This window comes from Talpa occidentalis, unplaced genomic scaffold (genome assembly GCF_014898055.3).
Source record: "Talpa occidentalis isolate TD23 unplaced genomic scaffold, MPIMG_talOcc4v2.1 talOcc4.10, whole genome shotgun sequence".
Taxonomy (NCBI): Eukaryota; Metazoa; Chordata; class Mammalia; order Eulipotyphla; family Talpidae; genus Talpa; species Talpa occidentalis.
The window spans coordinates 20095874-20115882 of record NW_023600993.1 but is presented as its reverse complement, the minus strand read 5'-3'; the positions used below and the strand labels follow the sequence as shown (position 1 = coordinate 20115882).

Sequence of the window (20009 nt, the reverse complement as noted above, 5' to 3'; positions counted from 1 at the left end):
GTTGTCATGTTGTATTCATACTATCCCAATGCAAAAGACCTAGCTATTTAGCTCTAATATTTGGGGCCTTCTGTTAGATTCTGCACTGCAAAGCTTCTTAACCAGTATCCAGTTGGATATGAGAACTGGTTTATGTTAGACTGATGCAGCTGATGTGGGAGTGGGTGGAGTCAGCTTGTAAATCTAATAGCAGAAGACTGCTCATCATTAGCTGAGCACGTTAGAAAAGGACTATTTTATCTATTTTTACTTCTCAACTTTTTAAAAATAAACCCCTTTGTTTATTTCCTACATTTAGTAAAGAGAATGATGCTCTACCAATCCCTGAGTTTCAACAATTTGCTACTTGGGACCAATCATATATCATCTCTATGTCCCCCACTCCTATAGCTTCTCCCTGCCATCGATCCTCAGATTATTTTAAAGCAAAATTAAGACAAGATACCATTTCATCCATCACTAGTTCAATAAGCATTTGGAAGGACATTTTAACTGTAGAAATCTAGTGATGAAGCCATGACCATATAAAACAAATGGAGGCAGTTTTGAGGAATCAGAGGTTTTTCACTCACCTGTAAAATAAGGGAAAGAATCATCTACTGTCAAGGGTTCTAAGATTAAATAGGTATATGTGTGAGTCTACTGTACAAATTAAACAGTGGTTGTGTAAAATTGTAAGATAGCGATAGCATCAATTATATAAATGAGCGATGGTTATGTTAGAATAGTTGTTGATACAACTTGTTAACCAGTTGATACAACTTGTTACTAATTGGCTCATTAGTACTAAATCTCTGTATGTGATTCATGCAGTTAATAAATGTATAATAAATAAATAAAAGCACCGGGCATTAGCCAGCCTCAGAATCCTTATGGAGCATTCAGTTTTGTATGGACAGAGAGATGTGCTTTTTTCAAAACAAAGTTTTAAAGAGCCATAGGCATACTGATAATTTTCATTTCAAGAATATACAAATGTTCTTCTTTGTGCAATGTATGCATTTTCATTTTGGTTATATTCCCCATACAATAGCACCCCCCCCTTATTTTGACTCTAGTTCTAACCAAAATGAAAATGCATACACTGTACAAAGATGAAAAATGATGTAAGAATTATATAAAATAAAATATTGAAAAAAAAGAATAAACAAATGTTAATTAAAAGGAAAAAATGCAGCTTTGGTTTAGAATTGAGAAGGAAATATGATTACATTTCATCAAAAGACAACATGCGGTTAATTGGCGTTAACCTGAACTGGGACCAATTGCTATTTTAAAAAATCTATATCTAACCTATTGCTGACAGAAAAATCATAGGTATAAAATTTTATGTCTTTTATCTCTTAAGCAGTATTATGGTATTATGATAGTTTCATTTCAAATATAGAGGAATGTTCTCCCAGAACAGTTAATACCAATAACACAGTTACCTGGCCCAGTGATAAATAATAGCCAAAGAAAGAGAAATAAGTGGGTTCAGTAGAACATGATGGATTCTCAACATTGATAAAGAGATCCATTGTGAATTACTGAAATTTTTCAAATTAGTAGGTAAGCAAACAATTGATAAGCAATATTTAAAGGATCCTATCTCTTGGGGGGCATGCTATTTTCTTTCATATTTTAGTTTATTCATAATTATAGCAATTTTCATAAAAGGCTAGTGAAGACAAATGTTAGTATTTATTTCATAACACCAGAGAAATCATCACTAATAAAATTCACACCTGTGTCTTGTTTTATACTCCACAAAGGTGAAGCAAGACTTTCCTTTTGAAGAAAGTGAAATTTTCTGTTATTATCATTCAAAATAAGAGATCATAAGTAGAGTACAGAGTTAAGATGGTAAAAACCCAGATGAGGACAATAAGGTGCAATGTTTAAGTTAAAGTATAACAAGAGCAGTGATATTGCAATGTAGAGGGCATTGTGACATTGAAATAGTTAAGGCAGGGCCTCCCAGGTGGCTCAGCGGTTGAGCGCTGGGATGCGAAACTGCCCGCAGCCTCTGTAGCGCCAGTTTGATCCCCGGCCACGGGCGAGGGTTCCACATGGCATGCAGACCTCTCCTGCCGCCCGCTGCTCCCTCAGCAGTGTATTTCTTCGTCAGTCTGCCTGTCTGCTCCCCACTCTGGCCCTGGGGAATTCTGTCACCCTCCTGCGCTTCTGACTGTACCCAGTGCTTGTATAAATAAATAAAAATAAATCTTAAAAAAAAAAAAGAAATATTTAAGGCAGGGTCACTGCTTTGACACTGTCTGCATGCTGTAAACACAGATACCCTTTATCTCTTGTTCCTCAGCCAGAAAAGTTAGGTACAGACATTCCTAAAGTGTGTGCTGCTTAGAGCTTCACCAACGAATACAAGGTTTAGGATTAAAAGAAATACAGCATGGAGAAATCTGAAGAATCAATGGAAAACTCCAATTACATTCAGATTATTAGAAATTTTTGTGACTCTTGCTTAAAATGCATTGAAGCACGGGCGAAGAAAGCATATTCCTTATGTGCAAATGAAGCACAGTTGAATGTTCCTGGGAGACTGAAGAGTAATAAGAGAAATATGGTTTTACAGTGTGAGATTTGCCGGCATTTATTCGTTCTCTTCCACGCTATTTGATGGGAACTCTGTCTTCACCATTCATTTTAAAGCTTCATGATGATTTCTTTTTACTAGTTTAGTAAGCGTGCTTCATCTTGGAGAGCTACTGTCATATCCACAAGCTTATCAGGGGAACATCACAGAGAGAAAAATGGAAAATTCTCGCAGTCTGTAATTTGTAATGAAAAAATCAACAATTTGTTGAATGTCTTCTGAATGCAGAGCATTGTTTTTGATATTGCAAAAGTTATAAAAATTTATATATAGTGGTCTGAGTCCTGAAAAAACATATTTACTTGGAAAGTCAAGACATGTATATGGCAGGAATTTTGGATAAATATCAAATAGCTATGTGGGTGATAGTTCAGGAGGCTCCTGGAGCAAACACATAAGATTAGGTCTTGAAAACTAGGCAAGGAAGTCACTCCTGGATAGAAAAGAATAGCAAAAGTTCAGAAACTCCAGATCTACCAGCTTAACTCACTTAGGACTGAGAATCATATTTAGAAATGGAAAAGTTAAGAGACTTTTCCAAGGATACTGTTAGGTCTTCTGGTTTATAATGCATATCCATTTTATAGATTTAATTTTCCCAAAATAATAATTGATAAGTAACATTGTATTAATTGAAGTATATGACATAATGATTTGATATATGTATATATTACAAAATGATCACCACAATAGGTTAATATCCATCAACTCATATAGTTAAATTTTTTTTTCTCATGATGGCAACTTTTTCTGATTTACTCTCTTAGCAACTTTCAAAAGTACAATAGAACATTATTAATTATAGTCCAGGGCAGTTCTACCGAACATGAGTAAGCAGAACCAGTAGGAGATGCACATTTGAAATGTGTTACAACTAATTCAAAAGGAAATCTGCACTCCTGTGTTTATTGCAGCACTATTTACAATAGCCACAATATGGAAACAACTCAAATGCCCTCAGAATAGATGGATGGATCAAAATGTTGTTTATTTACACAATGGAATATTACTCAGCAATCAAAAAAGATAAACTCATGCCATTTGCAGCAACTTGGTATGAGCTGGAAGGGATTATGCTCAGTGAAATAAGCCAGACAGAAAAAGAAAAATATTGGATGGTCTCACGTATATGTGGAATATAGAGGAACCAAGCCAAAGGTCAGGAAAAAGTCAAAACTAGCAAGCTGACCATAGATCTGAGGCATACAGCAAAGGGGCGGTGGGAGAAGCCTCAAAACAGAGGAGGGAAGAATGTAAGGAATATGGTGATGGTTCATGGGTAGATATGTTGGCAGGAGAACTATGGGGACTGAAATGATATAAGAAAAAAATTAATAAAAATAATAAAACAAATAAATAAACAGTAAAAATTGAAAAGAAACATGTTGTGAGGGATTGGCGAATATGAGTTTAGGGGTGGATTTGGCAAGTCCCAGATCTATAGGGCAGGCTGGCACTCTTGGGCATGGGCTGCTGTCCAAAAGTGTAATTTTCTTTTCATCCCAGAGAAGCCTGCTTTGAGGACCTTCAACTGATTGGACCCATCCCACCCAGATTATCTAGGGTCACTTTCCTCCCTTAGCCATTCTCTATGTGCCTACCAAAACTGCCCTTTAAAATGTCACCTGTGGGCCTCCCTTGGTGGTGCAGGCAGTTGAGGGCCGCGCTGTGAAGCTGTCTGCAGCCTCTGCAGCACCGGTTCTATCCCGCCGGCTGGCGAGTGTCCCACATGGCACGGCGAGGGTCTCCTGTCTCACCTGCTGCTCCCCTCAGCAGTGTATTGCATCAGTCTGCCTGTTCTGTTCCCTGCTCTGTCTCTGGTGAATCTTCTCACCCTCCCCCACATCTGGCCTGTACCCTGCTCTTGTAGAAATAAATAAATCTTTAAAAAAAATTAAAAATAAATAAATAAAATGTCACCTGTAATCTTGATACATTTTACCCCATGCTTAAGATGCAGAGTAAATGTTCATATAGCACATCGTGGAAATTTGCTCTAAGCTTCTGGTGAATAAAAAAAGAAGGATTTCTATAATAACCTAATATCCAACTATTGAAATAAGGCACACTTAGTTATCTGAAATTCCATCTACTTTGGGGGACAAGACAGTAGTAGGACACCGATCAGCAAAGACTGTTTTATAAATTCACAATTTCTTTATTGTGTAATTTTACTGTAGTTTCCTAATGCAATCTGCATATAGTTTCAGAAGACTATTGATATTTGATATTTTTCTTTATTTCTCAAATATCTTTCAAGTTGGCCATTTAAGCATGGCACAGTGATGCAAATACCTAATTCCTATTTTCTTCATGCTGATTTTTAAAAAATATTGTGCTATTTATTTATCTGAGTTGTGCTATTTTTATTATACCATATGTCATTTGCAACTGCTGAGCATGCTACTAAGGCGTGTGTCTGCAATCCACTGCTAAGAGATTAAATTAAGCCATGTAGAAAATGATGTATTTTAAAATGGCAGCATTTTGGGGAAACATCTTTGCTTTTATTGTCTGGTTAATTGTTGGCTGAATTTCCCTCAAGGCTTTAAAAATGCAACAAGTAATGATGCAGTGAAAGAAGTATCAGGAAAAATCATGCCATGTGTTTGTTTCTATTCTCATTGTAGTTTAAGAAAATAAAGGGGTGACTGAGAGGCCCCCACACAGATACATACACAATTCACACATCATCCAGCAACCCTTTCTTATATGCAATAAAATATACAAACTTTAAATGCTTAGTTCAAGGACTTTTGACATCTGTATAACTCTCACCCAAAACAAGATTCAGAACATTTTTATCATGTCAGAAAGTTCCCTCCTATGCCTTCCTATACAACTCCCTGCCCGTTGGCAGGATTGTTATACTTTCTGTCCTATAAAAGATTTTTGCCTATGATTTGACTTTTATAAATCAAATAGTTTCTGCTCTTTTGGCTTCTGTCACTTAATATAATATCTGTGAGTTTCATCCATGCTGTTATGTATAGGAGTAATTTGTTTATATTACTCTATAATATTGTGTGAATATATCATAATGTTTATTCTCCTATTGATGAATTCTTACATTATTTCCAGATTGGGGTTTTATAAGTAAACGACTATGAATTTTCTTCTAAAAGTCTCCTTAAGAATATAGTTTAACTCTCTTAGGTCGATACTTAGGGGTAGAATTTCAGGGTCATAGGTTCAACTTTAAACTACTAAACATTTAACTTTAAACTACTAAACTACTAAACATTAAACTACTAAACATTTCTCCAAAATTATATTATTTAACACTTTCAGGAGCTAGGTATGAGAGTTCTAATCTGTCCACATTCTTGCCAACATTTGGTATTGTCAGTCTTTTTAATTTTAGCCTTTGTAGTGAGTACAAAAGACTGTCTCTGTTATTTTTTTTTAAAAAATTTATTTATTTATGCATACAAGACCTGGGGTACAGGCCAGAGGTGTGGGGGAGGGGGTGAGAAGATTCACCAGAGACAGAGTGGGGAACAGAACAGGCAGACTGACCGAAGTACACTGTTGAGGGGAGCAGTGGGCGAATCAGGAGAGGTCTGCTGCGCCATGTGGGCTGCTCCCTGCCTGGCCGGGAATTGAACTCATGCTGCAGTGGCTGCAATAGCTTTATCGGTTATGTCTTAACCCTTGCACTACCAGGGAGGCCCCATTCTTTGTGATTTTAATTTATATTTTTCTGATAACCAATGATGCTGAGTATTTTACATGTGCTTTATTGGCCATTTATGTATCTTTTTGTGTGTTTGTGGAAAACTATTTTGTGCATGTGTGTGTTGGTTTAAAACTTTTGTCAATGATCTCATTGGATTGTTTTTCTGTTTTTGTTGATCTATTGGAATTCTTTAAATATTCCAGATAGAAATCTGTTTTCAATAACTTAACTATTTTTATTGACGTTTTTTGCTGTTGTTGTTGAGCCAAAAATATTTTGTTAAAGTTCAGTTTATTCGTTTAGTTTTTGTTAGTGCTTTTTTCATCCTGTTAAAGAATTGTTGTCCTAAGATTGTAAAAATACTTTTTTTTTTAGTAAAATGCCTTATGATTATAGGACTATTGTCAATGTGCATAGAATAATGAAGAGACTGAATTTCATTTTTTTCCATGTGAATATCCAATTTTTCCAGCATTAGTTCTAAAATGTTTTGTTTCAACATGGGGAAGAACTTTGTAACATTTTGAAAAATTAATATTTTATTTTACATATTCAACAAAATTTGCTGAATATCTACTCCCTCCTGGGTACTGTTCTAGTCTGGTGATACAGCAATTAATGTAACAGTCAAAGGCCCCCACTGTCTTAGTGGGGCAAGATAAATGACAGATAAATAAAAAATGTTTAAGTGCTGTAGACAAAATATTAGTAGGCATGGGAATAGAAAGCAATAGGAATAGAAAGCAGTGGATATAGGGAAATAGGGTATTTCCACTAGGGGTGTCGGTAAAGCCTCTCTATTTGTATGAGATTTGAGCAGAAACTTAAATGCATTTAAAAGGTAAAGCATGCACATATCTGGAGACACAACATTGATGGCAGAGGGACCAGCAAATCCAAAGATCTTGAGATTGGAATCTGTCTGCCAAGTTCAAGGAGGGATCAAGAAGTAGGTCTTTCTTTCTATAATTCTGGGTTGAAAATGAAAAAGTAAGTAGGATTCTAATGTGTATGTTTCATCTGTATTGATACCACCTGTGTCTAATGTCATGTGGTTTAATGCCTTCAGCATTGCTGGATTTCCATTATCCAAATTAGAATATCTTAAATTTAAAACTTGATGAATCTCTGTGTATTATATATAATATATATAATTCATGTAAGATACACATATATATTATATAATATACATATTGAATATATAATTCCATGTAAGATACATATATACACATATATAAGATACATATATATACATATATAAGATACATAATATATATACATATATCTTACATGGAATCACCTGATTCTGGCCTCATTTGAAATGTCTTTGGAAATATTAACATAAATAGTCAGTTCTTTTTGTTCATTAGTCTGCAGCTTTGCAACAAAATGGTGGTCAACAAATGTGGCTGTAGTCCATATCTCATGTACACTTAACAAGTGAGACTTTTAGGTTTTGGCATAGTTCTTCTCACCTGTATTAGTATTATTAGTTCCAGAAAGCCTGAATTAGGAAAAACAGAAAACTCCTTGTGGACATTAGGTTAAATATGGGTGGCAGTGAAACATCCTCAAGCATGATAAATTTGATGCTGAAAATTTATATTGAAAATTAAGACAGTGTCGTGATAAGGGTTGGATCATAGTTATATGCATTTAATCTGATCAAGCAAAATGTTTAATTTTGTGTGAATAGTTTCAAGAAGACAAAATAAAACAACAACCTTCAGACTTGTAGAGGACATTTTCTTTTTTACATATAATATTTATAAATTTAGCTATTTTCCAGACTCTAGGCACTAGTTTTTCTGATTAAATTTGAATATATTGTTCTTCAACTTGATATGGAGAGCATGGATGAGGGAAATGATTCAGGACTTCGTACATGAAATGAGGCAACGATATCATCCGAACAACTTTGGAACTAAATGTTTCCATTTATTGAAGGGAAGGACCAGGCTCCAGCAGCCTGCCTCCCTGGTGGCAAAGCCAAGCATCCTAGAGTGAGATCCTGAAAAGGGAAGCTCTCACTTAGGCACTAAAAGGGGCAGTCCATTCAACTATGGGGTGGGTCACCCTGACTGTCTCCACCATCTGACTAGACTGGCTGATTTTTTTTTTAACTGAAATGTTGGGGACTAAGTTTATGTGCTATAATATATGGTCAATGATCTGTCTCCTATTTTGAATTTTCTTTGTGCTATCATCTTTGAAAAGTCTAGAACATGGTTTGTCACTGAAAAGAGATCACCTCAGCCAGATGAATTTCTGTCACACCTTAAATTTATGTATTATTTAAGGTCACGGTTATTAACTAAACAAATGGAAGAAACTTGGGTAGAAAGATAGCTCAAACAGACTATAAAATTTCTGAACACAAAAGGCTAGTACATCTTTTATGGCTCCAAAATAAAGCATCTGCAGGATATAGTTGGTGAAGTACTTTATATTTATTTCTTACTTTTCTTTCTCCCCTTATAAAACAAATATTCTGGACAATTAAAAAAAACTACACTAGTTTTAATAAAGTAGGCTCTTTTAATGCCTTCCTTACTGTCGTGGTGAATATGGGGCATGTCAGTGGGTTACTGCTGAATTACTATTCTATTAGAAATGCATTGTGAACTGCTGCACATGTTAAAAAAATTACTTTATAATGAGCAAAATGGAACTAAACATAATTGTGCCTATGGCAGCTCTGTGTCAGGAAGTGTCTCCTGTTGTGGTGATGTGTTCCATAGCAGTGATAATTTTATTGTGTGATTTGCATTGTCTTCTCCTTGCTTCCATATTGATACATAGAATGTGTCCATCCGTTCCTAGGCGAAACAGAGGCCAAGAAAATCTTATTCACTTTCTTTCCTACTCCTAGAAAAATCCTGGGTAATTAATTTCCATTTGGAAAGTAAAAAAGTTAACAGCAGCCAAATTCTGTCCCTCAAGGCTATACTTACCTCCCAATGCCCACCGCCCCCCCACCCGTGCTCCCCAATGTGCGTGCATGCACAGACACACACTCTCTCAAATCTTTTTAATAGGTTTATGTACTTACTGAAAGTAACTTTTAAAAACATCTTCCTGGCCTCAATTCTCAGACCTCAGCCATCTTTTGCCTCTGGCCAAGCCTCCAGGCATCTGTCATTGGTGGACTAGTCATTTCTAAGGCAGAGAAGGGAGAAATATTCACTCCAACTCATAGTTGTATCACCATAGAGTCCCTTCAGTTTTTACAGAAACATCACAATGTAGGCTCTGGACAAGGGCCCAAGATAAGAAACACAGGCATTAAAAGCCTACTCCTCTGGCAAGGGTTTTTGCGTGCTCTTCTGATCCTTCTTTCTCTCCCTTTGAACTCATCATGTGAGCATTTGCTATGTACAAGGGACCAAGGGAGTTAAAAGGGACTAAAATAGGCCCCAGTTTTTCAAAGTGTGAGATGGCTAATGGGTTGGCTATTCAAATATTCCACAAGGAAAAAACTGGAAATCACACCAGGGAAAATGTGTCTATAGTGGCATATGGTTTATGACAAGTTCAAGAAGCATATAGATTTTTTGAAGCCAAATCTTCTATAATAGATTATGAAACAGAGGTTTTAAAACCAAAACAAACTACACATTCCTCATTACTTCCCTGCTTATAGAGTCTGAAAAAGCATCTCTCAATATGTGAGTCCCCCCTTTGGCAGAATTTAAGCAAATACCCAATTTCCTGTGGAGCAATTTGGGCAGGTGCAAGGGACTGTTGGTTTGCAACCCACTAGTTCTTGGGTATTGGTTGCAAGTCAAACCCCCTCAAGTCCAGACTCGCCTACATTGGGACTCACAGCTTCTTCGTACTCTTCATTCATTTAAAGAAAAAGGTCTTCTGCTGATTTCATAGCCACACCTGTTTTCAAGAGAAACATAAGCGTTACTGAAGTTTTGCTAGTTTTAGAGCTAGATGAATCTGGCAACTAATGTATCAACAGGATAAAAAATTTTCACTTAAAAGTTCTCTCATTTTTTTCCAACCTCTATAGCATTGACACATTTTGTGTGTGTAGGCCCTACGGGGTTATCAATGGCAATTATGGTCTTTAAAATAGGCCAAGGAGTGATTTATTTAGAATAAGAAAAGTTATAAAGAGGAGAAAACCCTAAACTGAATGTTTATATCTATGAAAATTTGTAATGACTTCATTTGAGGATAGTTGTGAGAAAACTGATCTGTACATTAGAGCAGAAAGGAAAGAGGGTATGGGAGAGGTTGGGATTTTACAGTCAAGTTTTGAGTCTTAAATGGAGCTCATAGGTTTGATGTGAGGCACATGAGCAAAACTGAGGCTGGTATTGGAGACCCTCTGCTTGTCTCAGGTCTCAAATTTATGAGAAGCATAAATTTGCGCTGCCAGAGAGTATCCAAAATATTTCCCACCACCAGTTCTAAGTTAATAGACCAGGGTGAGCCCAAGAAACAGGAATGAACAGTTCTGAGCCATGAGCAGGAAGATTTTGAGCATTGGCTAGAGGACTAACCAAAGAAAATGAAAACTTTCCTTCAACTGAATGTTAGCACCAACAGAGCAAGAAAGAGCTCCAGCATCTTTGTGAAACTTTGAGGAAGGAACATTGAATAAATTCTCAGGAAAAGAGATAATAAGCAAAAATTGGTTGGACAGTTTGCTGTGCACAAAATGTCTTGGCTATTTGTTAGATTTGGTTTGGTTCTTCAAGATGCTATCTTCCAACTCAAGCCAAATGCAGATAACCACAATATGAACTTAGTGGGGGGAACTCATCTTACGAGAATAGAAGAACACATTTCAATTAGCAAGGAAAGGAGCGGGAGATATGAACCTCTTGGCTTAAGAGACTGATGAGGAAGAGCAGAGGTGTGGGCTCCCATGTGGTTTGAATGTCCCTTTTTCTGCTGCTCTTCACTTTTCAGGGGGACTCCACTTCCCTTTTTCTGTGGCCTGGCAGAGTGCTACTGATTGCCCATGAGATTTGAATGAACTAAGCCTTATTTATCACAGTGAGACTGAGAAGATTGACAGCCAATGTTTTAAAAATAGCTTAAGGAAGAGGCATCTTAGTTTAATGGATGCAGAGCTATTCCTTATGCCACGGGTTCTTTGGCCAGATGACTTAGTTACCCCATGCCCATGATAACTTTGTTTGGGTCTTTGTACTGATTATCTTGCCACATTCATTCATTTGTTGTCCAATAGTAGCTTACAGATCTCCTTGATTCATTTTTTTTTTTTTTTGGTAGTTAAGAGCTGAATGAATTTGATAGCAGATGTATAGGTGGAACTGCTGGTGTTATTTCAGCACAAACTATTTTTAATGATAATTCAAACTTTAGGATGTATGTTCTAACAAGCTTTGGATCCTGCAGAAGGAGGGGAGGAAGGAGAGGTTACTAAAAGTGGAATTTCTCCTTCCAGGAGACCTTTGAGAAGGCAAGCTTGAGTAGTAGCAGCAGTGGCGCTGCCAGCTTGAAGAGCGAACTCTCAGAAAGTGCAGAGCTGCCTCCGGAAGGCTTCCAGGCCCCCTGTGGTAAGGACGAAGACAGGGCCTGTGAGGAAATCCTGTCGGATGATAACTTCAACCTGGAAAACATTGAGAAAGGTACTCCTGGGGGCATGAGCACTCATGAGTCAGCATGAGTGCACTTCTGACTCCTTTCTGTTCCAAGGTTCACCTGCTTTTTACTTTTACTTTTTTTGTGATTGCCCAGATATATATTCAGAGCTGGATGACGAATTGGACATTTCAGATAACTGCAGCAGCTCCAGTTCAAGCCCTCTGAAAGAGTCAACTTTCAGTAAGCTTTCTTTCCCTGTTTGTGGGGTTCAGCAGGGTGTGGTTTGGAACTCATACTCCAGTCAAGAAAAAGTCATCCTGGGCATAGCCCATGGTTGGTTTTCCAGGGACAAAGTTTGTGGAGATGGGTGTGTCCCTCACTCTGAGAGCCCAAAGGCCAACCAGCAAGCACTGCTTTTGTCCCTTGCCTCAGCTGTCAAATGAAGTTTCATTATTTCTACCAGCAAGGCAGGTTCTAACTGGGAAATGGACACAGACTCAATAGCTCAAAAAGGAAGTGACCAGTACACTTCTGTTGACTAGGGATTAGAACTTGCAGGAGAAATGAGGATCAGTGTAGACTAAGTTATGAACACTTGCATTTACATTCATGTAAAGGGATGTCCTGTATTTAAAGCACTAAAGTAAAATAAATATGTTCATTGTTTTTAACTGTGAAACGGTATGATGTACAAAGATGTATAAATTTAGTCCACATGTGTATCTTGACTCTATATTAGAAACAGTATTGAAAATAATTACACTGAAGTGTGAGAAAGAAAAGAAAAAAATATATAGATAAAATTTAAAGATTATAAAGATAGGATTCAATTCACTAATGAATCTGAAACTGAAAGAGAACTTAAAATAGGAAATGGTGAGAAAAGAGTAATTCTTTTGAAAGAGTAAGTTAATGGAATATTGAATAGAAGAGACAGAAAAACTCTGACATAAATTAACTGTAAATAATTCCTTCTCACCAATGACTATTTTATCAAAATCTCATAAAGGAAGGTTTAAAATCATCTCTCCAAGGATCACAATAGAACCCTAAGGATTTAACTGCATTCTTGGTTCCTTTCCATACTTATTTGTGCCATCAACATGGTGACCAACTGCTCCAGATTTTCTGGGACAATCCCAATTTCCAACACTCTACTCTGTTTTTCTGGTAAATTCCTGTTGCTAGGTAAAAAGCTCTTCTTTGTGACTGGGAAAGCATGAACATTACACAGGAAAAATAGCCATGCACATAAACATACACAGCAAATTCTAGTAGCAGTTTATGGTTGTTTTGAAATGAACTCAGTGTTATATATTCCGGCTAACAATGGTGGGGAGGGCCCGTGGGAAAGCAAAGAAGGAAAGTTGGACCTTGAGTTGGCACGTAGTGGCTTGTAGCTATCTTGGCAAAGGCCTTAGGATGCGTATGCTGTAGATATTTTATTGTATGTTGTTAACTATTAATAATGGAGTTTCTTTGTTTAGCACCCTTTCTTTGGAAAAAGACCCTTAAACAAACCTGTCAAGGAACTACTAATTTGCACCATTACATTTTAACTGATGTTTTCAGAAGTGAAGACAGCCTTTGTAGTACATACACCGGTAATAATTCAGATAATTGAATGCAGTGATTTTTTTAAACAAATAAATTTAAGATTTGAAGTAGAAGAGTGCAGTTATTTTTATATTCTTGTTTCAGGCATTTTAAAGAGAAGTTTTAGTGCTTCGGGAGGAGAACGACAATCCCAAACAAGGTATGTACACGTTAAGCTTCTGGAAAGATCTTTAGACTCTACAAACTGAGTTATGGGCAGCCAGATTGAAAAATGATAGCCAGAAGTTATCATGGGCATGTGGTAACAGAGGCTGTTGGAGTACACTTTCTCTGAACTGATTATATAGTTTACTAAGCACACTAGAAAGAGTGCTAAGCTCTACTTGGGTTTTATTCTATCTTTTTTCCCCCTAGCTTTTCAATCTCCCATTAGTTAGCTTCTCTGGACTTGAGGGCCCATGCAGGGAAGGGCAGTGGTGCTGGATGAGGTCACATGGACTCCTGGCTCCCTGCATCTTGTTTGTCCAAATCCCTGGGGTATTAGTGGCAAATGTGCACCTCATCCCAGTCACCCAGCCAGCAGGTGATAGAAATGAAATTGAAAATGAAGTATGTAGAGATTTTTAGCTATTCTATGCCATATATTAAATGGTAATATTAAATGGTAAGAACAGTTACAATGAGATCCTGAACAACTCTCCCCTTGGTGACACTAATTAGCTCTTCTTTGTTAAGAAAGCAACAATAACAATAACAACAAAACAAGGGAGTTGGTCCCAATGAGAAAACGCCACAGGGAAAATACATGCTTGATCTGAGCAAGGCTTCCAGAGTTTAGAATCCAGACTTGCCCCCTGCTAAATAGTGCACAGAGAAAATTTAACCATAAATTCTCAACTTTGGTCAGCTCAGATATTAGATACTAGATTTAAGCGTATTGCCTGCTGAGGAGTCAGAGTACCTCCTCATTAATTTGAAATAGACTTTCTTGGACAAATGTTCCAGCCCAATGGGTAAAACATGAGCAAGCAAAACTCAGGAGGGCAGCTCCTGACTTCGCAGAAGTAGTAAAGTCTCAAGGCTGGTAAAAGGAAACATGAAATTTGTTCTAGAAAGTACCTACCAGCCATCATAAGATGAAACTTTTTTTAGGAATATAATTAATAATAAGATCAAAAAAGAGCTAGTCCCCAACTCTTAGAGATCCAAGTCTGGCCAAGTTCTTCCCCATTCCCAGTCCAGCACCCCCAAATCACCAAAACTCCTGGACTCTAAACTCGAAGCTGACATACCAGGTAAGTGGAGAGACAGAGCTCCCTTCCTCAGCTTCTGGAAAGGGCAGTCATTCACATAGCAGAGGGGAATCTCTAGACAACAAATCTCCCCCAGCTGGATGCCACGTCACCGGAATTCCCACATCCCAGAAGAACACAATAGGGAACTTCCATTTCATCCACATTTCCTAACACTGAGCAGATCATTCTCACTGCAGACATATTCACTTAGCATAATTTGCTTCTTATTAGGCCCTTGGTTTGCCAGAATACACTTGATTTATATCTTTGTCCTTCGCATTTAAGTGGAAAATCTATAAAAAAGTCTCACTAAGGGGGCCTCCCTGGTGGCACAGCAGGTTGAGCAGAGCTCTGTGAAGCTGTCCGCAGCCTCTGCAGTGTGGGTTTGATTCCCGGCCGGCTAGGGAGATTCCCACATGGCGCAGCAGACCTCTCTTGTCACACCCACTGCTCCCCTCAGCAGTGTATTTCAGTCGGTCTGCCTGTTCTGCTCCCGGCTCTGTCTCTGCTGAATCTGCTCACCCTCCCACGCCTCTGACTTGTATCCCAGTTCTTGTATAAAAATAAATAAATCTTTAAAAAAAAAAAAAACTACATGTTTTAAAAAAAAGTATCACTAGGAATTATGCTGTAGATGTTTATTAATCTAAATGTTCACAAGTGACTCCTTTAACTGTGATCACTCATACTCTGTTGAGAGATAACTAGCTAGTTCTCCTGAAGAAATAGATTTATGTCTATGTCTTAGACCTAGAGTTACTGTGGGATCTGACTTATACTTAAGTTCTACCTATTAAGTAAAAAAAGGCAGACAGAAATTAGCTTAATGGGCATTTTTTATATACTGCCTTTAATGAACGCACACAGACCATGTGATGGTCTACATAAATAACTCTTGAATGAGAACATGAGAAGATATTTTGTTTCAACAGTTTCAATAAGATATAATTCACATAAAATAAACTGTAAATATTTCAAGTGCATAGTTTGATATGTTGTGAATAGAGATATCCTTGTGAAATCACAACTAAAATAGTGAACATAACCATCTAAATATGTCCTGTGCCCACGTGTGTTCCTCACTCCTATCCCAGGCAATCATTAATCTACTTGTGCTATAAATTTGTCTGCATTTTATAATTTTGTGTAAATCATATCATATATCACATATACTACTTGTCTGGCTTCTTTTAGTGAGCATAATTATTTCAAGATCCATGTATATTGTTTTATATAGCTATAGTTCAATTTTTTTATTGTTAGATAGTATTCCACTGTCTGAATATATATCAATTTGTTTATCCATTCATCTGTTAGTGGACCTTTGAATTCTAGTATTTGGCTATTACAAATGCAAGTGTGATAAACATTTGTGTCTTTGTAAAGACACTTTTTTAAAAAAAATTTTCATTTTTATACAAGAGCCTGGGGTACAGGCCAGAGGCACGGGAGGGTGAGAGGATTCACGAGAGACAGTGTGGGGAGCAGAATAGGCAGACGACCAAAATACACTGCTGAGGGGAGCAGTGGGCGTGACAGGAGAAGTCTGCTGCGCCAAGTGGGAATCTCCCTGGCTGGCCGGGAATCAAACCAGTGCTGCAAAGGCTGCAGACAGCTTCACAGCACTACTCTCAACTCCCTGTGCCACAGGGAGGCCCAGACACATGTTTTTTTTTTTTTTCTCTTGGGTAAATGCTAGAAGTGAAATGGCTGGATCATACAGTAGTTGTATACTTAACTAAGATACTGCCCAACTGTTTTCCAGAGTGGTTGTACCATTTTCACAATCCCAGTTTGAGAGATTTAAACTCCACGTGTATATTGAGGGGGATTAAGGTGAATGATGGTCTTTGTGGAAATCATCTTTTATTTTTGTGTGTACATCTCTTAATGATAAGGAATAAGAGAGAAAATAGAATTTCCTCTTCATTATCAAACTCTCATAAAATATTCCCTACTTTGAAATACTCATATGAAATAAATATCCTATTGTTAATGTTTGATGATGTTTTTTGCACATTAGCAGAGTTAGCCAAAAACTGGGTTAATATCTATGTCAAGAAAAAAGTAATTATAATTCAATAATTAGTAGTTTCTTTGAAATTTCCTACTTTAATCATTTTAGTGACCTAAGTGATCTAAAATCTCTGTCTCTATTACTACTTGCTAGGAAAAAAATTAAGAATGGGCTTGACTCTTACCAGTTTCTGTCTGGTTTTTATAGTCTCATGTAATTTGATAGATAGATAGATAGGTTGATAGATAGACAGATGGACAGACAGATAGATGGATCTAATTCATTGAGTCATAACATTTTATTTCAACTTCAAATAAATCATCCTGTTTATAGTAGAATTTGATCATTCACACAGGGGTTTCTAACTCTATCATATTCACTCAGGGAAGCTTTGGGCATTGTATTAAAACCTTTGAAATATCATTTTGTTCATTCATTCAGTTAATATTACTCATATGTGCTGGCAGATACAAGACTTGGTCCATCCTGTCATTACCCAGGGCACAGTGTATTCCATGTAGATACCAGTCCACAAATACTTGTTCATCTAGATGAATGACTGTTATCTTAGCACAGATTCCATATCTCTCATTGCAATAAGACCGAAATCTCACCTTCTGACTTTATCCTACAGCCTTTGCAATAGACATAACATAAGACCTATTTTATTTTTTTAAGATCTTGTTGCTGAGGCAACAAGATTTATCCATGCCTGCTTGCATCCTGTTGCTAAGGTAACAGGGTAGGGTTGGCAGGCTGGTTTGAAACATTGGGTGTTTGCGGTATTAGCGATACCTGTGGTTCACAATTCCTTTCATAGATTCATGTATGCATAATTGTATTGAAGGTTGTGTGCCTGGCTCTAGTCTGTTTATAAAGATGATTGGGGATGTTTGTGACCATCCAGCACCACACATATGAGCATAGGGCTCCTTTTGTAATCTCAGGACCTGTCAGAACCTTGCAGAAGAAAATAATGTGCCCGACACTTGAATTAATTCTATGAAAAGTTGAAAAGTTAATACTGCCAATCTCTACCTGTTAGTGATTTGGGGTGGAAGTTGTAGCTGACAGTCATATTCTGCACTTTATTTTTTTTAAAGATTTCTTTATTTATTTTTATACAAGAACTGGGGTATAGGCCAGATGTGTGGGAGGGTGAGAGGATTCACCAGAGACAGAGCAGGGAACAGAACAGGCAGACTGATGAAATACGCTGCTGAGAGGAGCAGCGGGCACGACAAGAGAGGTCTGCCGCGCCATGTCGGACCCTCTCCAGCAGCCAGGGATCGAACTGGCTCTGCAGAGGCTGCGGACAGCTTCACAGTATGGTGCTCAACCGCCATCAGGGGAGGCCCCATATTCTGCACTTTAGTTTCTGTTTTGGCTAAAGAGGTCTAAAGACCTCTCAGAGTGCTTTAAAATCTTCCATTTTGCTGAAATTCTGTTTTATCAATCTGAAGTGCTATTGGTCAGTGCTCTTTTCAAAACTATCAGAGGACACAGCTTCATTATGTTAAGACTTTTTCTTAATCAGAAAACATTTCTGAAATGTTCTCTTTGTGTCATGCCATTTCTGTCTATTTTCCAGCCTGCTCTGTCATAACAAACCATCCTCTATAGCCATCATGTTCTATTGGATATAAATGTTCAATCTGGTTCAATTAGAAACAGACTTCCCCAAGGCTCTGCCTAATTAAAAATCTTTGTCCACCTGTGGATCCAAAAATTGGCTAGTCCAAAGTTGCCATTTCTAGTTACAATGAGTCTGTTCTATTTTGCAATTTCAGAGGAACATGTTTCCTTAGAGTCATGATACATTTTTCAGAGGAATTAACAGTTTCTCTGCTATACCCATGCAATCTTGTATGTTTCAAGACTTGTGGGTCTGTTTCTCTTCACCATCTCATGTCCACTGTGTGTACAGTGCCTACACATGGCAGGCACTTGATAAATATTTAGTGAATGAATGAATGAATGTGTGATGGCTATTTTTTAAAGATTTCTGAAAGTTTATTAAAGAGGAGTTTTAATTATTTTTAAGGAGTAGCAAAGTTAGCAGTAACTCCATATCTCCAGGACAGTCCCTTTCACATCTACCACTAGCATGTTTTTTTATATGTAAAAATGTTTGAAATTTTGGATTTTTCAGGACAACTGTAATAGAAATCTAGTTCATTCAACCCATGAGTGGTTACCAGCTGTCAAGAGCCTCCACGCACTCATGAATAAAAGATTTCCAGAAGTTAAATTTAAAACAGTGGGGTCCCTAAGTTGTTGCAGATTCAGCAGCAACGTGGGCGACTGTTGACCTCAGTCTTGTCTATGAAGACAGGGGGCAGCACCCTCTAAAGAAGGGGAAGGGCCTGCTATGGAATACAGAGGCCCTGGCCACATGTTAGATTCTTGAGTAGCTAGTTGGACAGAGGAACTGCATTTTTAATTTCATTGTTTTATTTAAATATAAACTGAATTGTAAACCATCTCATTAATTTTTACATTAGTATATATTTAGAAATGATAGTATTTTGGATAAATGTCAGTTAAATAAAACATTATTAAAATTAATTTCACCCCTTTTCTACTTTTTTAATGTAACTACCCCAAAATTTAAGCATCTGCTTGTGGTCTGCATTATATTTCTATTGGCTAGTACTGGACTTGCCTGGAAGGTTTTTCAGAAAGCACCTGCTTTTAGTGTGCACTAAGATATGAGGTGCTGCAGAGTCCCTATGGGCACCCTCTTGGAACTTGTTGAGAGGAGGAACCATCTTATTTGTTTTGTAAACACACCTGTTATGTCAGGTTTAGAGAGTGTGTATTAACTATGGAAAATTGCAAGTGTCTTAATTTTCAAGACTTTTGGAAACTCAGGCTAGTATATTTTTTGCTTTGTTCCTACTCTCTTTTGCAAATAAAGGAAATCATAACTCGTCTGTGAAATGAAGAGAGCTGACTTGGTGGGACTTAGGAATTGAGGAAGAAGCTACAGAAGGGATCACAGTTGGATGAAAAGATTTGGTTTTATTCTGGCACTTAAGTTGGGTAGTGGATAAATGAGAGCCAGTTTAGTTATTCTTCATAACCTGGCTATGTGCTGCTGTGTGTTATCAAAAATTCTGTGATTGAAATAAGAGGGTGGGATAAGGGAATTATCTGCCATGTTTAGTGGTATTTAAATCTCTATATTGATTCCTACTGAGCAAATAACGATCATGTGCCTTATCCACAGTTTATTTTTTCTTATAATTTTTCTTATAAACTTCAGGTGTGTGTCATAAATAAACCTCTATA

General features: G+C 37.3%; 1 protein-coding gene across 1 annotated transcript in view; it reads left to right on the top strand.

The window, feature by feature from the left end:
• The window catches only part of LOC119237560 (serine/threonine-protein kinase Nek10-like), a 64609-nt gene that overhangs the window by 6912 nt on the left and 37688 nt on the right, over nucleotides 1-20009 (top strand). The window contains exons 5-8 of the mRNA XM_054699009.1: nucleotides 11707-11890; nucleotides 12000-12086; nucleotides 13334-13450; nucleotides 13548-13602. Of these exons, the coding sequence (XP_054554984.1) occupies nucleotides 11707-11890; nucleotides 12000-12086; nucleotides 13334-13450; nucleotides 13548-13602 (443 nt within the window). The remainder of the gene's footprint in view (nucleotides 1-11706; nucleotides 11891-11999; nucleotides 12087-13333; nucleotides 13451-13547; nucleotides 13603-20009) is intronic.